Below are 23,308 nucleotides of genomic sequence, written 5' to 3'. Positions count from 1 at the left end.
GAACAACGCCATAAAGCATGTTTTTATTGTGTTTACTCTCTGTAACATAGTTTAGACTTAGATATGTGATTCTATGCATCATAATTTCAGGGATGGAAACATCTTGTCTCCTGTCCTAACAGAGCATGAACTTCACTTTTGTTGCCACTAGTGGCATTTATTTTGAAGGAAATTTTGAAATAAATAAATGCCACAGAAAGGGGATGGAAAGAAGGTGGGTTGGGGAGGACATGGAACCAAGGAGCCACGTAGCAATGTTGTAGTCAAGACCACCTAATACGAGACCAAGTCAAGACTAAGACCAGCACCCCGTGCTACGTGACACAATAAAATTAAGTGTATCTATCAAAATTGCTTCTCAAATTGATCTGAACAATCCACATTCCTATAAAACACCTAGATATTAAATACTTGGAGTTTAAATGAATTTAACCAATACCATTATCAATTCAAACTATTCTTCATTCTGCTTTGTTTTCATATCTGTGCCACAATCCGCAGAGGTCTCCTGCCACCCCAAAACGATAACGCCCTGAGCGGTTGCCCATATTGCCCATGTTAGAAACCACAACTGTCTGCACTATTAAACATAGCAATTAAGGCAATGCATTAACGGTAAACAACACTCAACTGTGAACACTGTCGAGGCGCAACAAGCAAGAAGTAACAAGCAGAAGGAGCACCATGACTGTTCTCACCCTCCCTCCAGCTGCAATGTCTGCCACCATGACAGGTGATGAAAACAATCAAAGAGCAATGAGTATGCTCTGCGTTCTTACGTTCTTGTTTTATTTATTTGCCAATTACTGTATTTTCCGCACTATAAGGCGCACCACATTATAAGGCGCACCACATTATAAGGCGCACATTCAGTGAATGGCCTATTTTAAAACATTTTAAATATATAAGACGCACCGCATTATAAGGCGCATAGAATAGACGCTACAGTAGAGGCTGGGGTTACGTTATGCATCCATTAGATCAGCGTTTCTCAATTCCGGTCCTCAGGCCCCTCTGCCCTGCATGTTTTAGATGTACATTATGCATCCATTAGAATAGATGAAGCTGTGCTAAAGGGAATGTCAACAAAATAGTCAGATAGGTCAGTCAAACTTTATTAATAGATTACAAACCAGCGTTCTGAAAACTCCTTTCATTCCCAAAATGAATAAACAGCTGTTTTATTATTTTCCCCGAGGTAAAGTAAGTGACGTGGTATTTTCGTGACACAGTTTATCTTTTAACAACAGCAAGGTATAACATATAGTGGAGGGGAACTTTTCCTTGATTCAATAAACACATAAAAAACAGTCTGATACTGTTACGGTAAATCAAACGTTAGTGCAATGACAATATATATCCACTTCCGCACCAATGATTCGTTCATGTTAAATTCTGTCGCTGCTGCTCTATTCCCGTGTTCTACTGCGTGACTGATCACCTTGAGCTTAAACTGTGCTTCGTAAGCTTGTCTCTTAATAGGAGCCATTTTGGGGTCTTTACACAAAACCCAGCATGCACCGCGCACTTTTTCTTCTACGGGGGAAAATGAAGTCAGCAGCTGCTTACCGTAGTTGCGAGACCTGTTGTGGCTCAATTTTGGTCCATATATAAGGCGCACCGGATTATAAGGCGCACTCTCGGCTTTTGAGAAAATTGAAGGTTTTTAGGTGCGCCTTATAGTGCGGAAAATACCGTAAATAAATCTATATATATCTATATATATTAAATAAAATCATAGCGACTGCAGTGTATGCAGAGCATTACAAGAACAAAGAACAGCTCTCAGTGAGGTTTCAGTCCTATAGGACTTAGTAAAGATCTGTCCAGAAGAATCGGATTGTTTGTGAATGTTATATCACTACATAGCAGACTTTGGTCACAACGTTGTCCCATATTTTTGACACCTCAGTCAACACCTCCAGACAATAATTCAGCACATGACTGACAACTTCTTTTCCATCACTGATGCAACATGTGTCTCTGTACAACTCGCTTTGCTAACATCACGTCCACATAGCTTACCTTTCTTTAAGCTTCCTTTCCAAGTGATGCTAAAAGTTAGACTAAGCGCTGCTGATTTTACATGTCGCCAAGTCTTATGATTTATGTAGTGGAATTCTATTACTGACGATTAGACAGGCATCTTCTCCCGCTCAGAGAAAACCACTGAGCCTTGGAGTGATGTTTTGGAGTGCCGCGTGCGAGTGAAAGGGGAAGACGATGGATAACAACAGACACAATTAGTTATTAAGTCACGTTATTGCTTGGATTTTACAGCACCACGTTAAGTCCCTGAACTTCACATTCTAAAGGAAAGAAAAAAAAAAAGTGTAATGCAACTTGGATGTAACGAGCAACGTGACGGTTTTGTAGAAATGTAGTGAAGTAGAAAGTACAGACACTTACTGTAAAATGTAGTTGAGTAAGTCGAAAGTATTTAAGTAGTATTAAGTACTACTTAAGTATTTACTTAAGTAGTACTTAAGTAAATACTTACTACTTAAGTATTTACTTAAGTAGTACTTAAATCTACTTAAGTAAAGTATGGATACACGAAAATTGTACTTAAGTACAGTAACAGTACTTCCCACCACTGATTCCAACTTACAATAATATTAAAGCAAATAATAACCAACAATAATATTCCTTGAGTAGGAAACTCATGTATTTCTTGCATGAAGTTTTTTTTTCATAATGTCTGCTGCTTGATGGAGTATTTTGATTTGCTGGATGTTATTTACCCAAGCAAATTCAGTATTTGTCTGGAGTACTCTGAATGGAAAATACCTATCTGTGATTGCCAGGTGAAATTATTCAATTACATTAACTTTATTAAGTTACAAGCGCAGACTCAGAGCCAAAAGCTTACCAGGACACGTATTGAGTGAGTAAATGGGATATTTAAATGCTGACGTCACACACAATATTGTGACGTCACACACACAATATTGTGAACCAAGCTGTGTGGCTTTTATACTTGACGAGTTAAGAGGTGCACGACCAGATACTCACACCAAACTCAATGCAACGACAAACTCGTCTTTGCTATCACTTTTACTGCATGCACCGCAAGCCTCTGGAGGATGCCTTTATCTGTACAAACCCATCTTTGTTCTGAATCAGCCACAAATCTCTTCACAGTACGATAACGCTTCAGTTTCCGTTAAATATCTGTTTTCATCCCTTGTCATACTGCACTACACTATCTGATGATTTTCGGCAGCAGAGTGATCCTTTCTCTTTCCCATATTGCTTGAAACCTGTGGCCTGTTTAATAACGTGGAACATCCTTCTTAAGTAGATTTCCTTTAATTGAGTTCACCAGACAAACTAATCAATCCAGCTCTCTGAAATTAATTATAGTGATTCAAAGAGCCCTGACACACAATACCATCTATAAATTTAATAGCACAAGAAAAAATGTAATCTTCATGAACCTTAAATCCAATTTGCATAATAATTTGGAACACAGTATAGTAACATTCAGACAAAACAAAGACATGGGTGGAATGCGGTCACGTCAATGAGTGTATGTGCTTGCTGTATTTGAGCTTGCTGTGTTTGTGCATTGTATTTATATGGCCATCATTCGTGAAGCTCAATCTCCCGGCATGCGTCCGATATGATGGTGTTATCTAGCTGTTCTTCATTGTCAAACTTACAGCTGAAGGGTTTCTGTATCTTATGTTTTCTCCTACATATTATGTTGTTTTTAAGTTATTTAAGTGCCCAAAGGTCTGTATGATCATTATTATTATTATTGTCTGAGTGCCCAGCTCCACAGTCACATGGATGATAAGAGGAGGGGGTGAGAAAATGTATTGGGGCATCCCTAAACAAAACCTTCCCCCTTCTAATGTAGATCTGTCGATTTTCAGCTGCAGCTGATTTGCAATGTTCTTTGCAGTGTCAGCCAAATAAGAGTACTTGTTAGTCTGGAAAAACTATTACACAGATCCTTATTATTTCAGAAATTCCATATGAATGGTCATATGCTACGGGTCCATTCTTTGTCAGCCAAATGAGAGCACTTGTATATATCTTTAAAAGTTGAACTACATGGGATGCTGTGGTGGCGCAAGGGTATAACACAACCCACATATAGAGGCCTTAGTCCGCAATGTGGACATCACAGGTTTGAGTCCGGGCCTGTTGACCTTTCCTACATGTAAGACCACTCTGTCATTACCCACTTTCCTGTCAATTCACTATCAAATAAAGGCCACAAGAGCCAGCTGATAAAACCTTAAAAAACAAACAAAACAGAAACTGGAGTACGTAATAGGACTAATGAAACTGAATAGAACACCCTGTTCTTTAAAGCCCTGCACAGCTGACAGCAAATACAGGATTTCCTTCAGTGTATTGTAGGCCGGGTGGGCCACCAGGCTTTACTTGCGTTCCCACCAGGCTAAGAATTGTTTATTTTTTATTGTCTATTTTTTTCAATACACCAGTAGCAGTGTGTTACAGTGGTAGTACAGGTGGGTTAAAAAGTTGGAAGCACAAGGCGTTCAGCCGTCTTTTATTGAGTGGAATTCTGTAACCACTGCTTGTCTTAACAACTTCAGGTAATAGTCATAAATCAAGGATCACAATTGGAACTTTAATTAGGATGAAACCAAAGTTCCAAATAATATTTATTTGTATTTTTTTGTTTTCCTTTTTTAAAATACTTCAAAGTTGGTGTTCAGTTATTGTTAAAAATGTCTTCCAATAATGCATAAATGCCTCATAACTTAGATTTTTACACTTCCCGTCAATAAATTACAGGGGTAAAACACAACATTCAAACATTTTTTCAACTCAACCATAAGGGGCTGGATGACTGTCCTAGCGCCCTACCGCTGGGCTTGGCAAGTTTTCTGGGGGAAACCCTGACATATATAAAAGAAATTAAAGAATTTGCAATTACAGACTAGCAGAGGTGTTATGTAATAAAATATAATATCCAATACATTCCCTTTGAAACTAAAAAATAAAAGTGAATGTAAAACATTTTCTCCAGTTAACTGTTACTGTTGCATAGTCACAAAAATAAGGTTTGAGCACACAAAAAGGGAGATTGCTGACACATGCAAAATCAGTATGACAGAGCTGATATGCTCTTGACATCAGCGATGAGAGATCAGATGAGATCTGGTCAGGTTCACACTGATTGGCTCTTGGAGAAAATCTTTCTTTATGAAAGAGAACTTTGATCAACCAAGTAATAGTTGTTCAGAGTATTGGATGCACACTTAGCAGATTTAAAAGCCTCCACAACCAGACATGTATCCCCCACTGCTCCTCTTTATCCAAGGCAAGGTCGTGGAGGCAGCAACATAAGCAGAGACATCGGATATGTATCCAATAGTTTTCAAAGCATCTGAACGATTGTATGACATTTTATCCGACTTTTAAGTCATTGCTGTTAGACATGCATTATAATTTTGTACCAGAAGAAGCCACAATCAGTAAATCTGAATTTAAACAATGGTTGAATTTTTTAATTCTAAAAACTATAAAAAGGAATGTCAATGAAGCAGATCACAATCCCACCACTCCTGATTTTGAGTCCACATCCAAGCAGACTTCTCTACAGAGTTTTATGTCAATGTTTCACAAAAAGCTGTTGGTATTGGTCATTTTCTTTTTTTGACTATATTATGAACAATATTGTCAGCTGCCATTGTTGGACAACTTTAAAATTAATGCATGAAGGTGCTGCAACGGCACAGGGATAAATCGCATCACCTATATTCAGAGGTTAAGAGTCCCGACCTGATGACCTTTGCTATATGTCTTCCCCCTCTCACAATCTGCATTCCTGTCTGACCACTATCAAAGGCCACTAGAACCAGAAAAAATATAAATCGATCCATCTATTATTACTGCCATAAACTGTGCTGCTACATGATGTCGACACTCTGCCTGTACATGTGGGTCATGTTGCAGTCCTACCTAACTAGCTAGCTCCCCTAAAATTCAACATAAATATGGAATTAAAACACATTAAGCAACAGGTCAAAAACACTAACCTGTTTATATCAGTTTACCGAAAAAAATCCTTAAAAAAGCATTGAATTCAAATATACACTCACCGGCCACTTTATTGGGTACACCTTACTAGTCCTGTGTTGGACCCCCTATTGCCTTCATAACTGGCTTAATCCTTTGTGACATAGTTTCATCAAATTACTGGAAACATTCCTCAGAATCCGGTCTATATTGACATAACACTGCGCAGTTGCTGCAGATTCATCGGCTGCACATCCATGATGCGAATCTTTCATTCCACCACATCTCAAAGGTGCTCTATTGGATTGAGATCTGGTGACTGTGGAGGCCATTCGAGTTAGTGAACTCATTGTCGTGTTCAAGAAAAAAGTCTGAGATGATTTGCACTTTATGAGATGGGGCGTTATCCTGCTTTAAGTAGCCCTCAGAAGATGGGCACCCTGTTGTCATAAAGGGATGGACATGGTCAGTAACAACACTCAGGTAGGCTGTGGTGTGGACACGATGCTCAATTGGTATTGATGGGCCCAAAGTGTGTCAGGAAAATATCCCCCCCACCATTATTACACCGCCACCACCAGATTGAACTGTTTAAACGAGGCAAGATGGATCCATGCTTTCATGTTGTTGATGCCAAATTCTGACCCTGCCATCCGAATGTCACAGCAGAAATTGACTCATCAGACCAGGCAACATTTTTCCAATCTTCTATTGTCCAATTTTGGTGAGCCTGTGTGAATTGTAGCCTCAGTTTCCTGTTCTCAGCTGACAGGGGTGGCACCCGGTTCGGTTTTCTGCTGCTGTAGTTTATCCACCTCAAGGTTCTACGTGTTGGGCATTCAGAAATGCTCTTCTGCATACCTCAGTTGTAACGAGGGGTTATTTGAGTCACTGTTGCCGTTCTATCAGCTCAAACAAGTCTGGCCATTCTCCTCTGACCTGTCGCATCAACAAGGCATTTGCACCCACAGAACTGCCACTCACTGGATATTTTCTCTTTCGGACCATTCTCTGTAAATCCTAGAGGTGATTGTGTGTGAAAGTCCCAGTAGATGAGCAGTTTCTGAAATATTGAGATCATCTCTTCTGGCACCAACAACCATGCCACGTTCAAAGTTACTTAAATCACCTTTCTTCCCCATTCTGATGCTTGGTTTGAACTGCAGCACATCATCTTGGCCATGTCTACATTGAGTTGCTGCCACATGTTTGGCTGATTCAATGTTTGTGTTAATGAGCAGTTGGATAGGTGTACCTAATAAAGTGTCCAGTGAGTGTGCTTTCTCCAGGAAAGATGAGCGCTCTGGTGAGAAACAGATGGTGACGAAAAGTTATGAAAATATTTTTGAAGTGTACCAGGTAAATTGCTGACTGTTAATTCTTGAAGAAAGAATGATTTTCTACATAACCTGTGGATATGTATCCACAGCTTATGCAGACACACTATACACCTGTGCAATAATTCAGCAATGTCGATGTTTTTGTGCATGTTTCATATTTTTGTCATGCAATTCAGTTTATTTTTATAGTACCATTTCATGACAAATGTCATCTCAAGGCACTTTGCAAAAAATTCAATTCATTCACACATGCATCTAGTTATTAAATAATACACTATGCTCAATTAATTGATCAAAGTAGATTAAAAAGTTTCTATGTAACGACACCCTGCAGAATGCATTGAGTCATTGGCTTGCAGCATTCACTCCTCCTGGACGATCACATTGCGACAATGTCTTGCATTGTTGTTGACTATACAGCAATCCCTCACACCAAGCATGCATGTAGTGTCAGTGGAGAGGAAAAACTCCTCTCCACTGGAGGAAGAAACCTCCAGCAGAACCAGTACAAATGGCCATCTGCCACGATCATCTTGCAGTCTGAGAAGACAGAGCAGAATGCACAAGAAGAAACTGATGAACATCAGAAATAATTCTACATCAGTTCATCCGTTAATGGGAGAGGAAGAAAGATTAGTTGATGGCTGCATTATCTCAGCTAGACCAGATGTAACTTCTATAGAAAGAAAATAAAACTGAGAAAACAAAAAGTTAACAGTTAAAATAAAATCAAGTGATGCACGTTGGAGAGTAGTAGAAGACGATGAGAAAAAGTGCTCAGTTTGTCCTCCAGTAGCCTAAACCTCTGCTAGGAACATATGGATCAGTCTGATGTATGATGTAGCTTGATTATTAAGGGCTTTATATATAAGAAGTATGATCTTAAATTCTATTCTGAATTTAACAAGGAGCCAATAAAGGGAAGACAAAATAGGAGAAATTTGATTTCTTTAATTTTTGTCAAAACTCTTAACTGTGTTATGTGGGCTTACAGAAACAAATTGACTAGTTTTTCAGCCTGACCCCTGGATAGAATATGTCTGTTTTCTGCAGTATTCTATAGATGGGGGCTGGGGAGAGAAACTCTTTGAAACTTTAGTGTGACATGACATGTCCTAATGAAAAATAAGGCCAATTTAATGCCATCCAGATCAGGTGATCGACTAAGTGGCTTCTTTTTCATAGATTCTGGTCCAAAAATAACTTCTGTCTTGACAAAATTTGAAAGAAGAAAGTTTAGTGTCATCCAGACATAATATCCCCAGGACATAATATCATTTGTAATTTTCAGCTTTCATAAGTGCTGTTTCAGTGCTATTTCAGTGCTATGAACTAACCCTTGCCCTACTTTTTTCATGCAAAATATACATATTTCCACAAGCAATGACAATAATGGTCAACAATAGTTTTCAGCTGGCAAACAATGACTCTTTGAGTTGTAAATGTTGCTAACCTCCACAGTTCACAGCTCCTCATTATATTGTACCCAAAAGATTGGCCGTAGTTCAGAGTACAGTTTCAAAACAAACCTTCAGAAATTGAACCAGTCCTTGGGCCAAAATACCCTTTGTCTCTAAAATTGCTCCATTTGAACCCAAATTTTGTGTTTCTTGTTTGTGTTAAATCAAGACGTTTACAACAACTCCTGGAAACCTGAAGGAGACCTCAAAACTGGTTGCATTGTGTATTCAAACATTAATTTGTATATTCTGCATTTTATTTTATACTAGTTGGTGTATAAATGTTTTCCAAGCATTGGCACAATGTTTAATTTAGGTCTTGTACAAGGAAATGTGAAATCAGTTTTGTGAAATTTGCCCACTCTGCAACATGGTTTCAAAAATGATTGTTTCTGGTAGTGATGTCCTTATCCCAACGTCAAGTACACATACTTGTAAAAGCAAGCCCATACTCCAAACCGATACCAGTTTTCTGTTGTATGTTTTTTTGTGTGTTTTTTTTCTGGGCTGGACTGTAGTGTAACTCAAATGCTAAACCACACTTCAAACAAGGTGGTTGTGGTAATACACCAGTAAGTTATTTGCTGATCCTCCAAAAAGAAGTTAGGTGGCAGGAGGTGTCCGTAGTTTGGAGATATTTCAAGGTAGACAAAAACAAGCAGACTGCCTTCTGTGCTCAGCAAAGCAGTCAAGTCTAGGAGTGAAAAATAGCATAGATCAGGCTTATTGTCTGATCTATGACCTATGGCAATGTCAACAGGCTGAGCCTGAACAGTGGTGGTAAAATCTGAAAGCCATTTTGACAGTTTACACACACCTGACCACATGGTGCAGGTGTGCAGACATTTTAAACTTTACTAGAGTACATTACAGAGGTAACTGAAATAAATTAATTTTAAATATAATAGTGTCTCTTACAGCACTGTCTGGGCTGTCTCCCTTTGACTTGGATTTCTCTGGTAGAATTTTTACCAGGCAAATCAGTGAACAATGATGTTGATTTTCTGAGCTGTTTTAGAATTCTAGTGTGCCTGTAGTTTTAGCTAGCAGCAGGGGAAGTGAACAAAGTCGTACAGTTTGGGTTTTTCTGCACTTCCAATGATTAAATTAACATTAACAGCCAATTCGCTAGACTCTTTTCGCAGTGGAGAATGATTGTTTATAGTTCAGGCAATTTCCATAAGCTTAATAGCATTGAACTTGTGCATTACATACGTCACGAACAAACGTACTTTTGAAACTTCAACACATTCCAGCAATTGTTTCTCAGTGATCTGAGGGCCCACACCCTCTGGACAAAAGAAAGTATAGTACAAGGGGCTGGTTATTATCATCTGTGAAAGATCTGAATTATAAAATGTTTTTACTCGTCCATTTTTAATGTGTTAGCTTTCATATTACTGCTATTTGAGTCCTTGGTGACTAAAGACTGTATTCTCTCTCTTTCAGTTATTCCTTATTGACTTTGGTTTGGCAAAGAAGTACAGAGACAATCGAACACGACAACACATCCCCTACAGAGAAGACAAGAACCTGACAGGGACTGCACGCTATGCCTCCATCAACGCACATCTGGGCATTGAACAGAGGTGAATATCTATTACCGTAAGGCGCACCTAAGAACCTTCAATTTTGTCAAAAGCCGAAAGTGCGCCTTATATATGGACCAATATTGAGCCACAACAGGTCTCGCAACTACGGTAAGCAGCTGCTGACTTCATTTTCCCCCGTAGAAGAAGAAGAAGCGCGGTGCATGCTAGGTTTTGTGTAAAGACCCCAAAATGGGGTCTTTACACAATAGAGTTTATTTACACTATACTCTATTTACACAATAGAGTTTAAGCTCAAGGCAATCAGTCACGCAGTAGAACACGGGAATGGAGCAACAGCGACAGAATTTAACATGAACGAATCAATGGTGTGGAAGTGGATATATATTGTGATTGCACTAACTTTTGATTTACCGTAACAGTATCAGACTGTTTTTTACGTGTTTATTGAATCGAGAAAAAGTTCCCCTCCACTATATGTTATACCTTGCTGTTGTTAAAAGATAAACTGTGTCACGAAAATACCACGTCACTTACTTTCCTCGGGGAAAATAATAAAACAGCTGTTTATTCATTTTGGGAATGAACAGAGTTTTCAGAACGCTGGTTTGTAATCTATTAATAAAGTTTGACCTATCTTATTATTTTGTTGACATTCCCTTTAGCGCAGATCCATCTAATGGACTCATAACGTAACCCCAGCCTCTACTGTAGCATTATTCTATGCGCCTTATAATGTGGTGCACCTTATAGTGCGGAAAATACGGTACTTTACCCTAACGGCTAATATATCAGTAACGTGATACATTTGTCACATGGGATGTGATCAGATTTAGGACTATTAGCTCTATTGACACAACACATGGAAGTTACAGTTCAGTTAGATTTATCTACATCATTCCATTTCATGCCTGATAATTTTGCCAAGCAACTTTTTAAAGAAATGCATCCAATTCATATTTAGAAATATATATTTTTTTCAATCCAATGTTAGACACATCTGGAGTCAATCGTGTGAATTCCAATTTATTCCTTGAACTCTACAAACCATGAGTAAACCCACAGTTTACGAGCAAAGTGCTCTGTCTGTAACACACGGAACAGTCAGATCTCTACTACTTGGGAGAGCAATATGTGTATATTGTGAATATTGCCAATTAAACTACCTCACTCTCTGATTCCATTAAACCTATGTTAAAATGTTGTTAGTGGTGCTAATGTTCTTAGCAGCAAAAGGGGCCTCTAACTGAAATTCTGCTCAAGTCCTATACAACTTTGAACCGGCTGTTCATGATGAGCTATATCTGCTGCACTTTGCATCTCTCTGCTGGACAAAGTGGGACACAAAGGAAGATTTAATTTGTATGGCTTTAGTACCCGACCTCGGATAAGCTGAAGAAGATGGATGGATGGCTTTAGTAGTTCTTCCATTTCATGTTTATTGAGTTTAATAAGTGCCACACATACTGATTTGGTTGCCTAAGCTTTATAGGATGAGTTTTCTGATGTCCATGCGCAGCAACTCTGCCTGACTGTAATTAAACAAAGCATTTTATATGGTGCAGTTTGATGCATCACGTCAAACTGCACCATATAAACTCAAATAAAATCGGGTCGGCAAATAAAATGATAAAACCACCATTCTGCGTGAGGCGAGTGTGATATCTCCATGGATTGAACCAGTGGTTCACTAACGCACTGGCCAACTAAGGAACACACACACAAACTTTATCAGCGCAGACACAGAGCCATGTACTGGGCAGCATGTTGAGATGTAAACACACATGCGGCACATAATTCTTTGTTCACAAAGATATATCATTCTCATCGCAAGCTCAACGCGGACCTCTAAACGTGCAGCTATATTTGCGGTTCATTTTGAGCCTGTTTGAGCATGTTTGACCAAATATGGTGACTTTTAAACTTGACTCATACCTTAATGAAGAATTCTTCAAAAGAACATGGGTCCTCACAGGACGTTGATATAAATGTCCATACAGGTCAGCCTGTGTTCAGTTTGAGCGGAATCCACGCCAAAGTAAAGTTTAGAGATGCAGATACACCAGCAGTGTGATAGGTTCTTGCCCTGTTCAGTGCATCAACTATAGACCAATTTTTCAGGAAAGATTCTGCCCTGCAAAACTTGTAAGACACTGGAGGAAACACTGTTTTAAAAAGAGAAATATCACAAGTCAATATTTGAAATTGACTTGTGAATTTCAAGTCAAGTCAAACAAGTCAATGTTTTCACATTTCACAATGTGAAAATTAAATAAAAATACATGGTGGACATCTACACTGTCAAATATCTGAGTTGGAAATTAGTGCTGCATTGTGTAAATCAAAAAATGTCATTTAATACAATTGTGGTGAAAAGAGTAATTAATCATTTGTATCTAGGCCTGTCACGATAGCAAATTTTGCTGAACGATTAATTGTCTCAAAAATTATTGCGATAAACGATAATATTGTTTGAAGACTTTTTTACACTGAAAATGACGTAATAATGCATGTGATTTCTTGCCAAAGATAGATACACTTTATTTTCAAAAGAACACTAAACACTGGAACTGATAAACAAAATAAACAAAACAACCAAAAATAAAATGGATTCTCAGTCTCCATTAACAAAAAATGTACTGGAAAAAAAACTAAACAACATAAAGCCAACGTGGAAATAAATACTGCATTCAACCAAAAGAGGGCAGATTATGAAGTCTGTGTACTATGTTGCCCTCTAGTAATCATTAGATTTAAATAGAGAAGACGGGCACATCCGACTGTCTGATGCAATAGTTCACACTACAGGTTTTTTGCTCCTATTTTTCCCCTTACAACAATCTTAGAAAGTTGGTCTTAAGATTGTGTGGTGTGATCTCTCCGATCCAAATCAGGGCTTTTCCGCGAATTACAGAGTTAACGCAGCCTGTTGAATATGACAGGTAGCCAATCAGAAAGCTTGGATTCTCCTCCATGTTTTCTGAGGGGAAATTACAGAGGGGAATCCCAAACAGCTGACACGGCAACCCGAAGTTCAGCGGACATTGGAGATGATATGTGGAAACAACATTAATGTTTATTCAACATGCAAAGAATATAGAAATGACAAGGGGAGGAGTTGGAGCGAAATTACTACCGCAGTTGATAAACCCGGTAACTTTTCAGCTGTTCTTCGTTAACGTGACATAAATAGGTTATAATGATTTTCATTCGGTCAGGACTTTACGCTGATACTAGCCACATGCATTGTAGGTAGATTGTAGTAAAGCATTGATTAATGCCTGGTTTTAAAATTAGTTAACTGAACTTGTAGCCATTATTTTGTGCCCATTGTTGGACACCACACGGCAGGAACAAACTCGATCGAACAGTTATACCTGGGATTTCTGTCGACTAATGTGTGATCTATCAGGGTTTAAAAATGGGCCGACAACTCTAAGATCGTGTAGTGTGCGCTGGGCTTTACACTAAGGAAATGAGGAAGGGAGGAGTCAGTGGAGAGCACCGGAGTTGAGCCCTTTTTCATTCAGTGTCATTAGCTGAAGGAGAAAAAAGTCAGAAGAGACAATAATGCCAATAATTAAAATGACGTCGATAGTTTTAATTTATCGTACGATTAATTGATTTATCGTTTATCGCAACAGGCCTATTTGTATCCCAGACAAATACAGATTTCCATTCAACCAAGAAGTTGTTCCTGAGAGGAAATAAGTCTTAAAACTATAAACGGAGGATAATTTTTTAACAAAACTATTTTAATTTTTTTTAAAAATCAAAATTGGTATATTACATTATTTGTATTATTTGTAACCCTGGAGGTTCCCTGGAGGTTCTGGTGCCTCTCGTCCGGAACTTTAGCTGGAGAGAGGCACCAGAACCCCTCCTGGCCCCACTAGGGACAAGGCTGTTAGAAAATGGATGGCTGGATGTATGATTCCTATTAATAGTGGAAAAATCTAATGTAGTGGTAATACACAAGTTCACTGATGTGTAAATACTGCTCATAATCACTGACCAACTTTTTGAAATATTTTGCTTTTTTACTAAGGCTGTGACGATTCTTGGAACGATTTCAGTAACTAAATTCAAATTCTTTGAGGTAAATTATCAACCACAAAGCTTTGTTAAATTATGTTTTATTATTTAGCTATCTGTGTTCCGGCCAATAGAGCTTTGGAGCTGACGTCACTGCGTGTGACGTTTATGTCGCTCGGCGCCATCTTGTATGGCCACATACCAAAACAAACTTTTTCCGGTGTTTTCTTTGTGTTACCGACCGCAGTGAAGTTGTTTTCAAGTTGGATATTGGATATCGGTGCTCTGCGGAGAAAGGGCGTTTAGCTCAAGGTCGATCCGATTTATGAACGCTAATTCCGGCCAGCTGTTCTCTACCGCTCCCTCCTCAAGCGCTCGGAGATTCACATAGGGACCGTCCATTTCCGAACCAAACACTCCTGTAAATAAATGCCTTATGACCAAATGATACAACAAAAGTGGTAATTTATGTTATTACACGACACACACTATCCTCTATTAAAAGTTTAAGTGACAGACTGGCGACCTGTCCAGGGTGACCCCGCCTCTCGCCTGGAATGTTCGCTGGAGAGGCAGCAACACCTCCCGACCCACTAAACACAAGGGTGTAAGACACAGGTGTCAAACTCCAGTCCTCAAGGGCCACTTTCCTGCAGTTTTTAGATGTGCCCGAGGTACAAAACACTGGAATGAAATGGCTTAATTACCTCCTCCTTGTGTAGATCAGTTATCCACAGACTTGCTAATGACCTAATTATTCTATTCAGGTGGTGCAGCAGTGGCACATCTAAAAGTTGCAGGACAGCGGGCCTTGTGGACTGGAGTTTGACACCCCTGGTGTAAGAAAATAGGTGGATAAATAATTTTAATATTAAATAATATGATTTCTTCAATAGCTTCCAAATTGTGTGCCCCATTAACTCAAAATCAGTGTGAAATTGTTCTACTAGATCAGGGGTCGGCAACTCCAGGCCTGGAGGGCCGGTCTCCTGCAACTTTTAGATGTATCTCTACTTCAACACACCTGAATCAAATAATGAGGTCCTTAGCAGGACTCTGGAGAACTTGACTGCACTTAGGAGGTGATTCAGCTATTGGATTCAAGTGTGTTGGATCAGGGAGACATCCAAGAGTTGCAGGACACCGGCCCTCCAAGACCAGGATTGCCCACCCCTGTACTAGACTGTATAGATGAAGCACACGCATCTTTATTACATTTGACCCCTTTTTTATTTAACTGATTGTATATAAAAATGTTCATAAAATGTATTACCTCAGATGATCATCACATTTGTTACCTGTAATGTTCAATTACATAAAATTCTAGGACAGGATCTATTTTCATTACATGTGCACTTCTTACCTGAAATATGTTAAATACAACAAATATTTCCTTAAAGTGTGATCTTTTTCATAATATTTACCTTTATTGTTTACTCTGAACTGTTTAATTACACATTAAATGTTTAAAGATGGGCCCTTTCATCTGGTTTGCCTGTTAAATTAAATGTTTACTGCAAAATGTCTGATTATATAATTGTTTACTTTAATCACATAAAATGTTTATTTAAAAACATAATCTTTCATTACATGCATGTTTATTACCTGAAATATTTTAAATATCAAATTTGTACGTAAAATGTGATTCATTTCATCACCTGTTTACATGCAACTTGAAGTGCTTGAATCCAAGGTTTCATGAATGTTTACCACATTAAATTATAAAATGAGAGAAAACAGCCACTTCCAACTGTACACATTTATTTCAACACAAATGGTTCATGTTCCTCTTCAGAGTGTGCAGAATTGCTGAGTTCTTCTCCTGGGGTTTCCTCCTCAGTCTCTCCAACTTGCTCCTCTTCTACAGCCTCAGCTGCTGTGTTTTCATTATTTACCTCTTCTGGGGTAAATAATGAAAATACAGTCTCTGTAACTTGTTGATCCACCGTGGTTTTGCTGTATTGCCTCTTTAATTGACGCGCATGTCGGTCTGATGTTGTGGCATTTACCTCACAGTGACCCAGATTCAGTCTGGATTGAGCTAATCCATTTCATACGTCGGTTTGCCTTGAAGAGGACATATCAGAACACACATCAGTATTAATACTGTAAATTTTATAACACTAGAAAACTTGGTTTACTTCACAATAATGGAATAACCTCGATGTCCACTGACAAAACTCAGACTATGCTACATAAAAAATATAAGCCCGACCTAAACAAGGTTGACCCACTTAAATGAACTCAACATAACTGAACATGAGTACACCAGGACAAAATCATAGCAAAACATTATGACACAACACCAACAAAGCGAATTTAGATACTCACCAGAATGGACATGTCTGGAGCAAACTCGTAGATATCTTGTGAATTTGGAGAACGTCATATCAGGACGTCTCACCGCTGATACCCAGGACATTTGTCTTCTTTTCGTTAGCTCCGATAGCTTAGCTCCATTAGCTTAGCCTCCTCGCGTTGTTTACAGGCAGGAAAAAAGTGAAACGAAAGTCCTTTTTCCATCTTTTTACCGTTTCGGTCGTGTGATCGGACATTACATCCAATAATGCAGCAAGTTTGTACCATTGCTAAATAATTTTAAGTAACTTAAAATATTCAAAAATTCAAAATATCTGTGAGACAGTTGGTTATGTTCTTTTCTCGGTTATGTTTATGGCCATACAAGATGGGGCTCAAATCCCTCTGCTTAGAGCAGTGACGTCACGCTCCAAAGCTCTATTTATGGATTATGTTCTCTCTTCTGCCAGTGAGTTGTTGACAATTGCTAAATGCAATTAGCATAACTATAGACCAGTCTTTCAGCGTAACATAGGGTGACCAAATGTCCTTTTTTTCCTCCGACATGTCCACTTTTCACTTTCTGTCCAGGGAGATTTCATTGATTCATTGAAAATGTACAGTTGTTGTTTTTCCAGGCACCAATAGGCATCCTGAAAATGACGTGCAATAGATGAAATACAACAACTTTTCTCCTGGAGTTGCTAATCATTCATATCGACCAATAGAAAACCTTTATATTGTGATACATTTTTCAGCCAAATCATCCAGCCCTACGATCAGTCAGAAGGAACATTTTGACCCTAATCTGCCAGGGGTGTGAAAATTGCTTATATTTGAAAAGGCTTTTGAATAAGTTCTAGTAAGTTTAAAACAATTTTTTAATCACCATTCCAGAGGTTAACAGTCATGTTTAGGGCTGTTCACTTGCAACTTAGTCAGGATTCATGTTGATGTCAGGTCTGAACAGGACCTCAGATAAACAATATGTTGTCAGTAAACACAGGAAAAAGTAAAGTACTATTTGGCTTCAGCTGTATCTTGAAAGTATGTCCTGGTTTTATACTTAATAATTCACAATGTTGTTTGCAGTCGCCGTGATGACATGGAGTCTCTAGGCTACGTGCTGATGTACTTTAACAGAACCAGTCTGCCTTGGCAAGGATTAAAGGTATGAACATTCAAAATAATTCATGTTCGTGCAAGTTGTAGCCCATGCATTCACAAATACAAGTTTATTCTTTCAGGCATCACTGTACTATTAACTACTATAATTATCAGTATAGCTATTAATAACTATGCTTTCAGCATTTATTTTGGTGCTAGAGAGCCAACATGGAACCACATGTATGCCTTTGTCTCTCTATCAATTGTCTGCGATTGTGTTGACAAGGCTTAAAGTCTATATAAAGCACTTTGCTTCTGTACAACAGTTTTCCCTTTTAGCAGGTTAGACATTCATTGATCTTGCATTCCTCCACTCCACACTTAAATACAACAGTGTTGATACTAGATTTATTTTGCCTCTGACCTAAGCCTTACCCCTAGGTTACGGCCAGATTTTACCAAGAAAAACATTGGTAAAATTACGTTTAACCAAACTCCACCAGTGGTTTGAATTATTTAGAGATTAACTTTAGCTGCTTGTACCATTTTATTTTTTTCCCTTTTATTTTTTAGGCAGCCACAAAGAAGCAAAAGTATGAGAAGATCTCGGAAAAGAAAATGTCTACTCCTGTTGAGGTTCTCTGCAAGGTAAAATAAACCACAGACCATGCTGACATCTCCTAACCTTTACTTGGTGGTTTGTCTTAAAACCAGCAAGTAACCCTAACCAGCATTTTTTTGTTTTTGTTTTTCAACAACTCACTCACAAAAACTGAGTTGTTGTGTTTACCATACACTGCCAACATTTTACTCGGGTTCATGCTCCTGTTTGGGCTAACCACTGGGTAGCTTGTTTGATTGACTGGTGATAATGGTCTTTCCTAAAGAGATACTGGTGACTCCTGTGAAGCAAAAGTCATGCCATGTAAAATACTTGGTCTGAAGGAATAATGCGTTGCACCCTCAGCTGTTGCTGGTAATGTATGTGAAAATGAAAAATGATTATGAAACAAATACAAAGTACAGTAGGACAAATAGTGACTCACTTGTATTTCACTGCTCTTCTGACTGAGCCGCTGCATCCTGACTCTGCTCTGTAGCGTTTTTTTCTTCTAAAGCCTGCTGTGCAGGTGTGTTTTTTCGAGAGAAGAACATAGTTATCGGTAGTTGTTGTCGCTCTTTTTTCTTCTGGGCAAAAACATTCTGGAAATTGGCAAACTGTTTTACGTATGTGTACATATTAAACCCCAATGTTATTGACACACAGGTAGAGAAGATGCGGAGAGATTGTTTAGCCAATCAGAATGCAGAACACAATGCACAATGCAAATCCATGAAGCAGCGAGACCGTGAAAGGTGAACTGCAATATAGTGAGGGTTCACTGTACTCAGATTTTTAAAAATGATAAAATAAAATATTGGTTAATGTAACATAACTGCAGTGTTGCTATTGGCCATCAATACCAGTCCAATTTTTCATGTTTGAGCATCCCTAGCAATTACTCTTCTGTAGTTTAGAAAATTAATCTGTAACAGTAATAGCTCACTTTCTAAGTTAACCTGAACAAAAGTTATACAAAAATCTGAAATTATATTCAATTTAATAATTAACAGGCAGGCTCACAAATGGAATATAGACATAAAAAATGTCTATATTCCAGCGTCTATTTTATGTATTCATCTTCAGTCAATTTAATAGACGAACTCTCATATTCCCACCCATTTATAGCTTTTATCCATGTTAGCGACTGGATTTGGCTCTTCCGACACACAGAAACACATCTACCAGCTATGTACCATCATGTTGCGGTATGAGATCGGGATGATATGAAATTTATTTGCTGGTTCGTCCATAAAGCTACGCTTATGTTAAGCATTAACTACAGCAGAGCTGCCCGCTGTGTTCAGTCTTATCTGCTCACCTGTATAAATAGTGCAGCTGCGATCTTCCTCACTATTCGCTCTGAACCAGCAATCAGGCAGCAGCTCCTGGAGAAAGGCTGTCATACTCCAAGCATCATGCTTGTAGATTTAAGGATGCCTATTGGTTCCCTGAAAACGATAAAAACCCAGACATTATCACCAATCAATAAAATCCTCCCAGACCAAACTTGAAAATTGGACCTCATTCTGCTAACACCTAGCTTCTGTCAATAACTCATAGGCGGAAGTGCGAGCTCTGGGCATCACAAATAATGACCCGGCCGGAACACAATGCACTACAAAATGAAACATAATTTAACGAAGCTGCAAGGCAGATAAATTTCCCTCAAGGAATTATAATACACTCCTGATCAAAATCTTAAGACCAGTCAAAAAATTGCAAAAATTTGCATTTTGCACTATTGGATCTTAAGAAGGTTCTAAGTAGAGCTTCACAATGTTAAAAGAAGAAATCAGCATAAGAGACAAAACCTTTTGAGCAGGGAATTAATTGAGAACTGCATTTATACTCAAACATGATTTTTTCAGCTGATCAAAGGTTTAAGACCATAGCTCAAAACCCCCCGAAAACCCCCCAAAACAGAAACAAAGTGTCAAAAAAAAGGACTCAGTAATGAGTAGCTCCACCATTCCTGTTGATGACTTCAAACAATCGTTTAGGCATGCTTGATGCCAGTGTTTCCAGGAGGCTAGTGGGAACGTTGCTCCAAGTGTTGAAGATGGCTTCACGAAGGGCATCCACTGTCTGGAACTGATGTCCATTTTTGTAAACTTCCCTTGCCATCCATCCCCAAATGTTCTCAATTGGGTTTAGATCCGGGGAACATGCAGGATGGTCCAAAAGAGTGATGTTATTCTCTTGGAAGAACTCCTTTGTCAGGCGGGCATTGTGAACTGCAGCATTGTCCTGTTGAAAAACCCAATCATTACCACACAGACGAGGGCCCTCAGTCATGAGGGATGCCCGCTGCAACATCTCCACATAGCCAACTGCTGTTTGACGCCCCTGCACAACCTGAAGCTCCATTGTTCCATTGAAGGAAAACGCACCCCAAATCATGATGGCGCCCCCACCACTGTGCCGTGTAGAAAACATCTCAGGTGGGATCTCCCTGTCATGCCAGTAACGTTGGAAGCCATCAGGACCATCAAGGTTAAATTTTTTCTCATCAGAGAAGACAACTTTCTTCCACCTTTCAATGTCCCATGTTTGGTGCACCCTTGCAAAGTCCAAACGGGCAATTCTGTGGCGTTGAAGAAGACGTGGCCTTTGAAGACGTTTTTTGTTTCTGAAGCCCTTCTCTCGCAGATGCCGTCTGATGGTTATTGGGCTGCAGTCAGCACCAGTAATGGCCTTAATTTGGGTAGAGGATCGTCCGGTGTCTTGACGGACAGCCAATCGGATCCTGCGGCTCAGAGCTGGTGAAATTTTTTTGGGTCTACCACTTGACTTTTTTGTTCCATAACCCTCAGGATCGTTTAAAAAATGCAAAATGACTGTCTTACTGCGTCCAACCTCAGCAGCGATGGCACGTTGTGAGAGGCCTTGCTTATGCAGCTCAACAATCCTACCACGTTCAAAGTCAGTGAGCTTTTTTGCTTTTGCCATCAGGAGGTCTTGACAGTGTAAAGACTTCACAGAAAATGACATGGAATCCAGATGTCTGCACAGCTTTTGGCTTTTAAAGACTATGGTTTTAAACTTTTGATCAGCTGAAAAAATCATATTTGAGTATAAATGCAGTTTTCAGACAATTCCCTGCTCAAATGTTCTTGTCTCTTGCACTGATTTGTCCTTTTAACATTGTGAAGCTCTACTTAGAACCTTCTTAAGATTCAATGGTGCAAAATGCTAATTTTTGCAATTTTTGGACTGGTCTTAAGATTTTGATCAGGAGTGTAATCGATTTAACTCAAGTCATTCAAGGAATTACTACCACCCTAATACAGTTTATTTAGGGTTTATTTCTACTCTGAATACAAACCTCTTGTTAAGAGACTACCTGACTAATAGTCACAGGGAGCAGAAGAAGCCCTTCAGGTTTGTTTTGAAGCAACTGATTGGTACTCTCTGCCAGCCACATGGAGATGACATCAGTGGCATGACTGAGTGTGTGTTTGACTCTACAGTCATGGCCAAAAGTATTGAGAATGACACAAATATTATATTTTCACATGATCTGCTGCCCTCTGGTTTTCATGTGTGTATGTCAGATGTTGTCATCACATACAGAAATACAATTGCAATCATATTATGAGTAGCAAAAGCTTTTAATGACAGTTAGAATGAGTTAATGCAGCAAGTCAATATTTGCAGTGTTGACCCCTCTTCTTCAGGACCTCTGCAATTCTCCCTGACATGCTCTCAATCAATTTCTGGACCAAATCCTGACTGATAGCAGTCCATTCTTGCACAATCAATGCTTGCATTTTGTCAGAATTCCTAGGTTTTCGTTTGTCCACCCGTCTCTTGATGATTGACCACAAGTTTTCAATGGGATTAAGATCAGGGGAATTTCCAGGCCATGGACCCAAAATCTCTATGTTTTGTTCCCTGAGCCAGTTAGATATCACCTTTGCTTTATGGCAAGGTGCTCCATCATGCTGGAAAAGGCATTGTTTATCACCAAACTGCTCTTGGACGGTTGGGAGAAGTTGCTCTCGGAGGACATTCTGGTACCATTCTTTATTCATGGCTGTGTTTTTAGGTAAGATTGTGAGAAAGCCGACTCCCTTGGCTTAGAAGCAACCCCACACATGAATGGTTTCAGGATGCTTTACAGTTGGCATGAGACAAGACTGGTGGTAGCGCTCACCTTGTCTTCTCCGAACAAGCTGTTTTCCAGATGTCCCAAACAATCGGAAAGGGGATTCATCAGAGAAAATGACTTTACCCCAGTCCTCAGCAGTCCACTCCCTGTACCTTTTGCAGAATATCAGTCTGTCCCTGATGTTTTTCCTGGAGAGAAATGGCTTCTTTGCTGCCCTCCTTGAGACCAGGCCTTGCTCCAAGAGTCTCCGCCTCACAGTGCGTGCAGATGCATTCACACCTGCCTGCTGCCATTCCTGAGCAAGCTCTGCACTGCTGGTAGCCCGATCCCACAGCTGAAACACTTTTAAGAGACGGTCCTGGCGCTTGCTGGTCTTTCTTGGGCGCCCTGGAGCCTTTTTGGCAACAATGGAACCTCTCTCCTTGAAGTTCTTGATGATGCGATAGATTGTTGACTGAGGTGCAATCTTTCTAGCTGTGATTCTCTTTCCTGTTAGGCCATTTTTGTGCAGTGCAATGATGACTGCACGTGTTTCTTTCGAGGTAACCATGGTTCACAGAAGAGAAACAATGATGCCAAGCACCAGCCTCTTTTTAAAGTGTCCAGTGGTGTCATTCTTACTTAATCATGACAGATTGATCTCCAGCCCTGTCCTCATCACCACCTACACCTGTGTTAATGGAGCAATCACTGAAACAAAGTTAGCTGGTCCTTTTAAGGCAGGGCTGCAATGAAGTTGAAATGTGTTTTGGGGAATAAAGTTCATTTTCTAGGCAAATATTGACTTTGCAATTAATTGC

At 39.3% G+C, this 23,308-nt stretch overlaps 1 protein-coding gene and 1 long non-coding RNA gene across 6 annotated transcripts in view; one reads left to right on the top strand and one right to left on the bottom strand.

The window, feature by feature from the left end:
- The window catches only part of csnk1a1 (casein kinase 1, alpha 1), a 96,487-nt gene that overhangs the window by 42,814 nt on the left and 30,365 nt on the right, over positions 1 to 23,308 (top strand). For all 5 annotated transcript variants that reach the window (XM_028030580.1, XM_028030579.1, XM_028030578.1 and 2 more), the window contains 3 exons: positions 10,253 to 10,392; positions 17,779 to 17,857; positions 18,367 to 18,441. In XM_028030580.1, coding sequence (XP_027886381.1) covers positions 10,253 to 10,392; positions 17,779 to 17,857; positions 18,367 to 18,441 — 294 coding nt within the window. The remainder of the gene's footprint in view (positions 1 to 10,252; positions 10,393 to 17,778; positions 17,858 to 18,366; positions 18,442 to 23,308) is intronic.
- On the bottom strand, positions 15,637 to 17,772 carry LOC114152646 (uncharacterized). Its single transcript, XR_003597196.1, has 2 exons — positions 16,720 to 17,772; positions 15,637 to 16,455 (listed from the first exon to the last, which is right to left on the bottom strand). It is a non-coding gene; the product is annotated as an uncharacterized LOC114152646 (long non-coding RNA).

This window comes from Xiphophorus couchianus, chromosome 11 (genome assembly GCF_001444195.1).
Source record: "Xiphophorus couchianus chromosome 11, X_couchianus-1.0, whole genome shotgun sequence".
NCBI lineage: Eukaryota > Metazoa > Chordata > Actinopteri > Cyprinodontiformes > Poeciliidae > Xiphophorus > Xiphophorus couchianus.
Note: the sequence above shows the minus strand (reverse complement) of the source record. Positions and strands in the feature narration are given on the sequence as shown.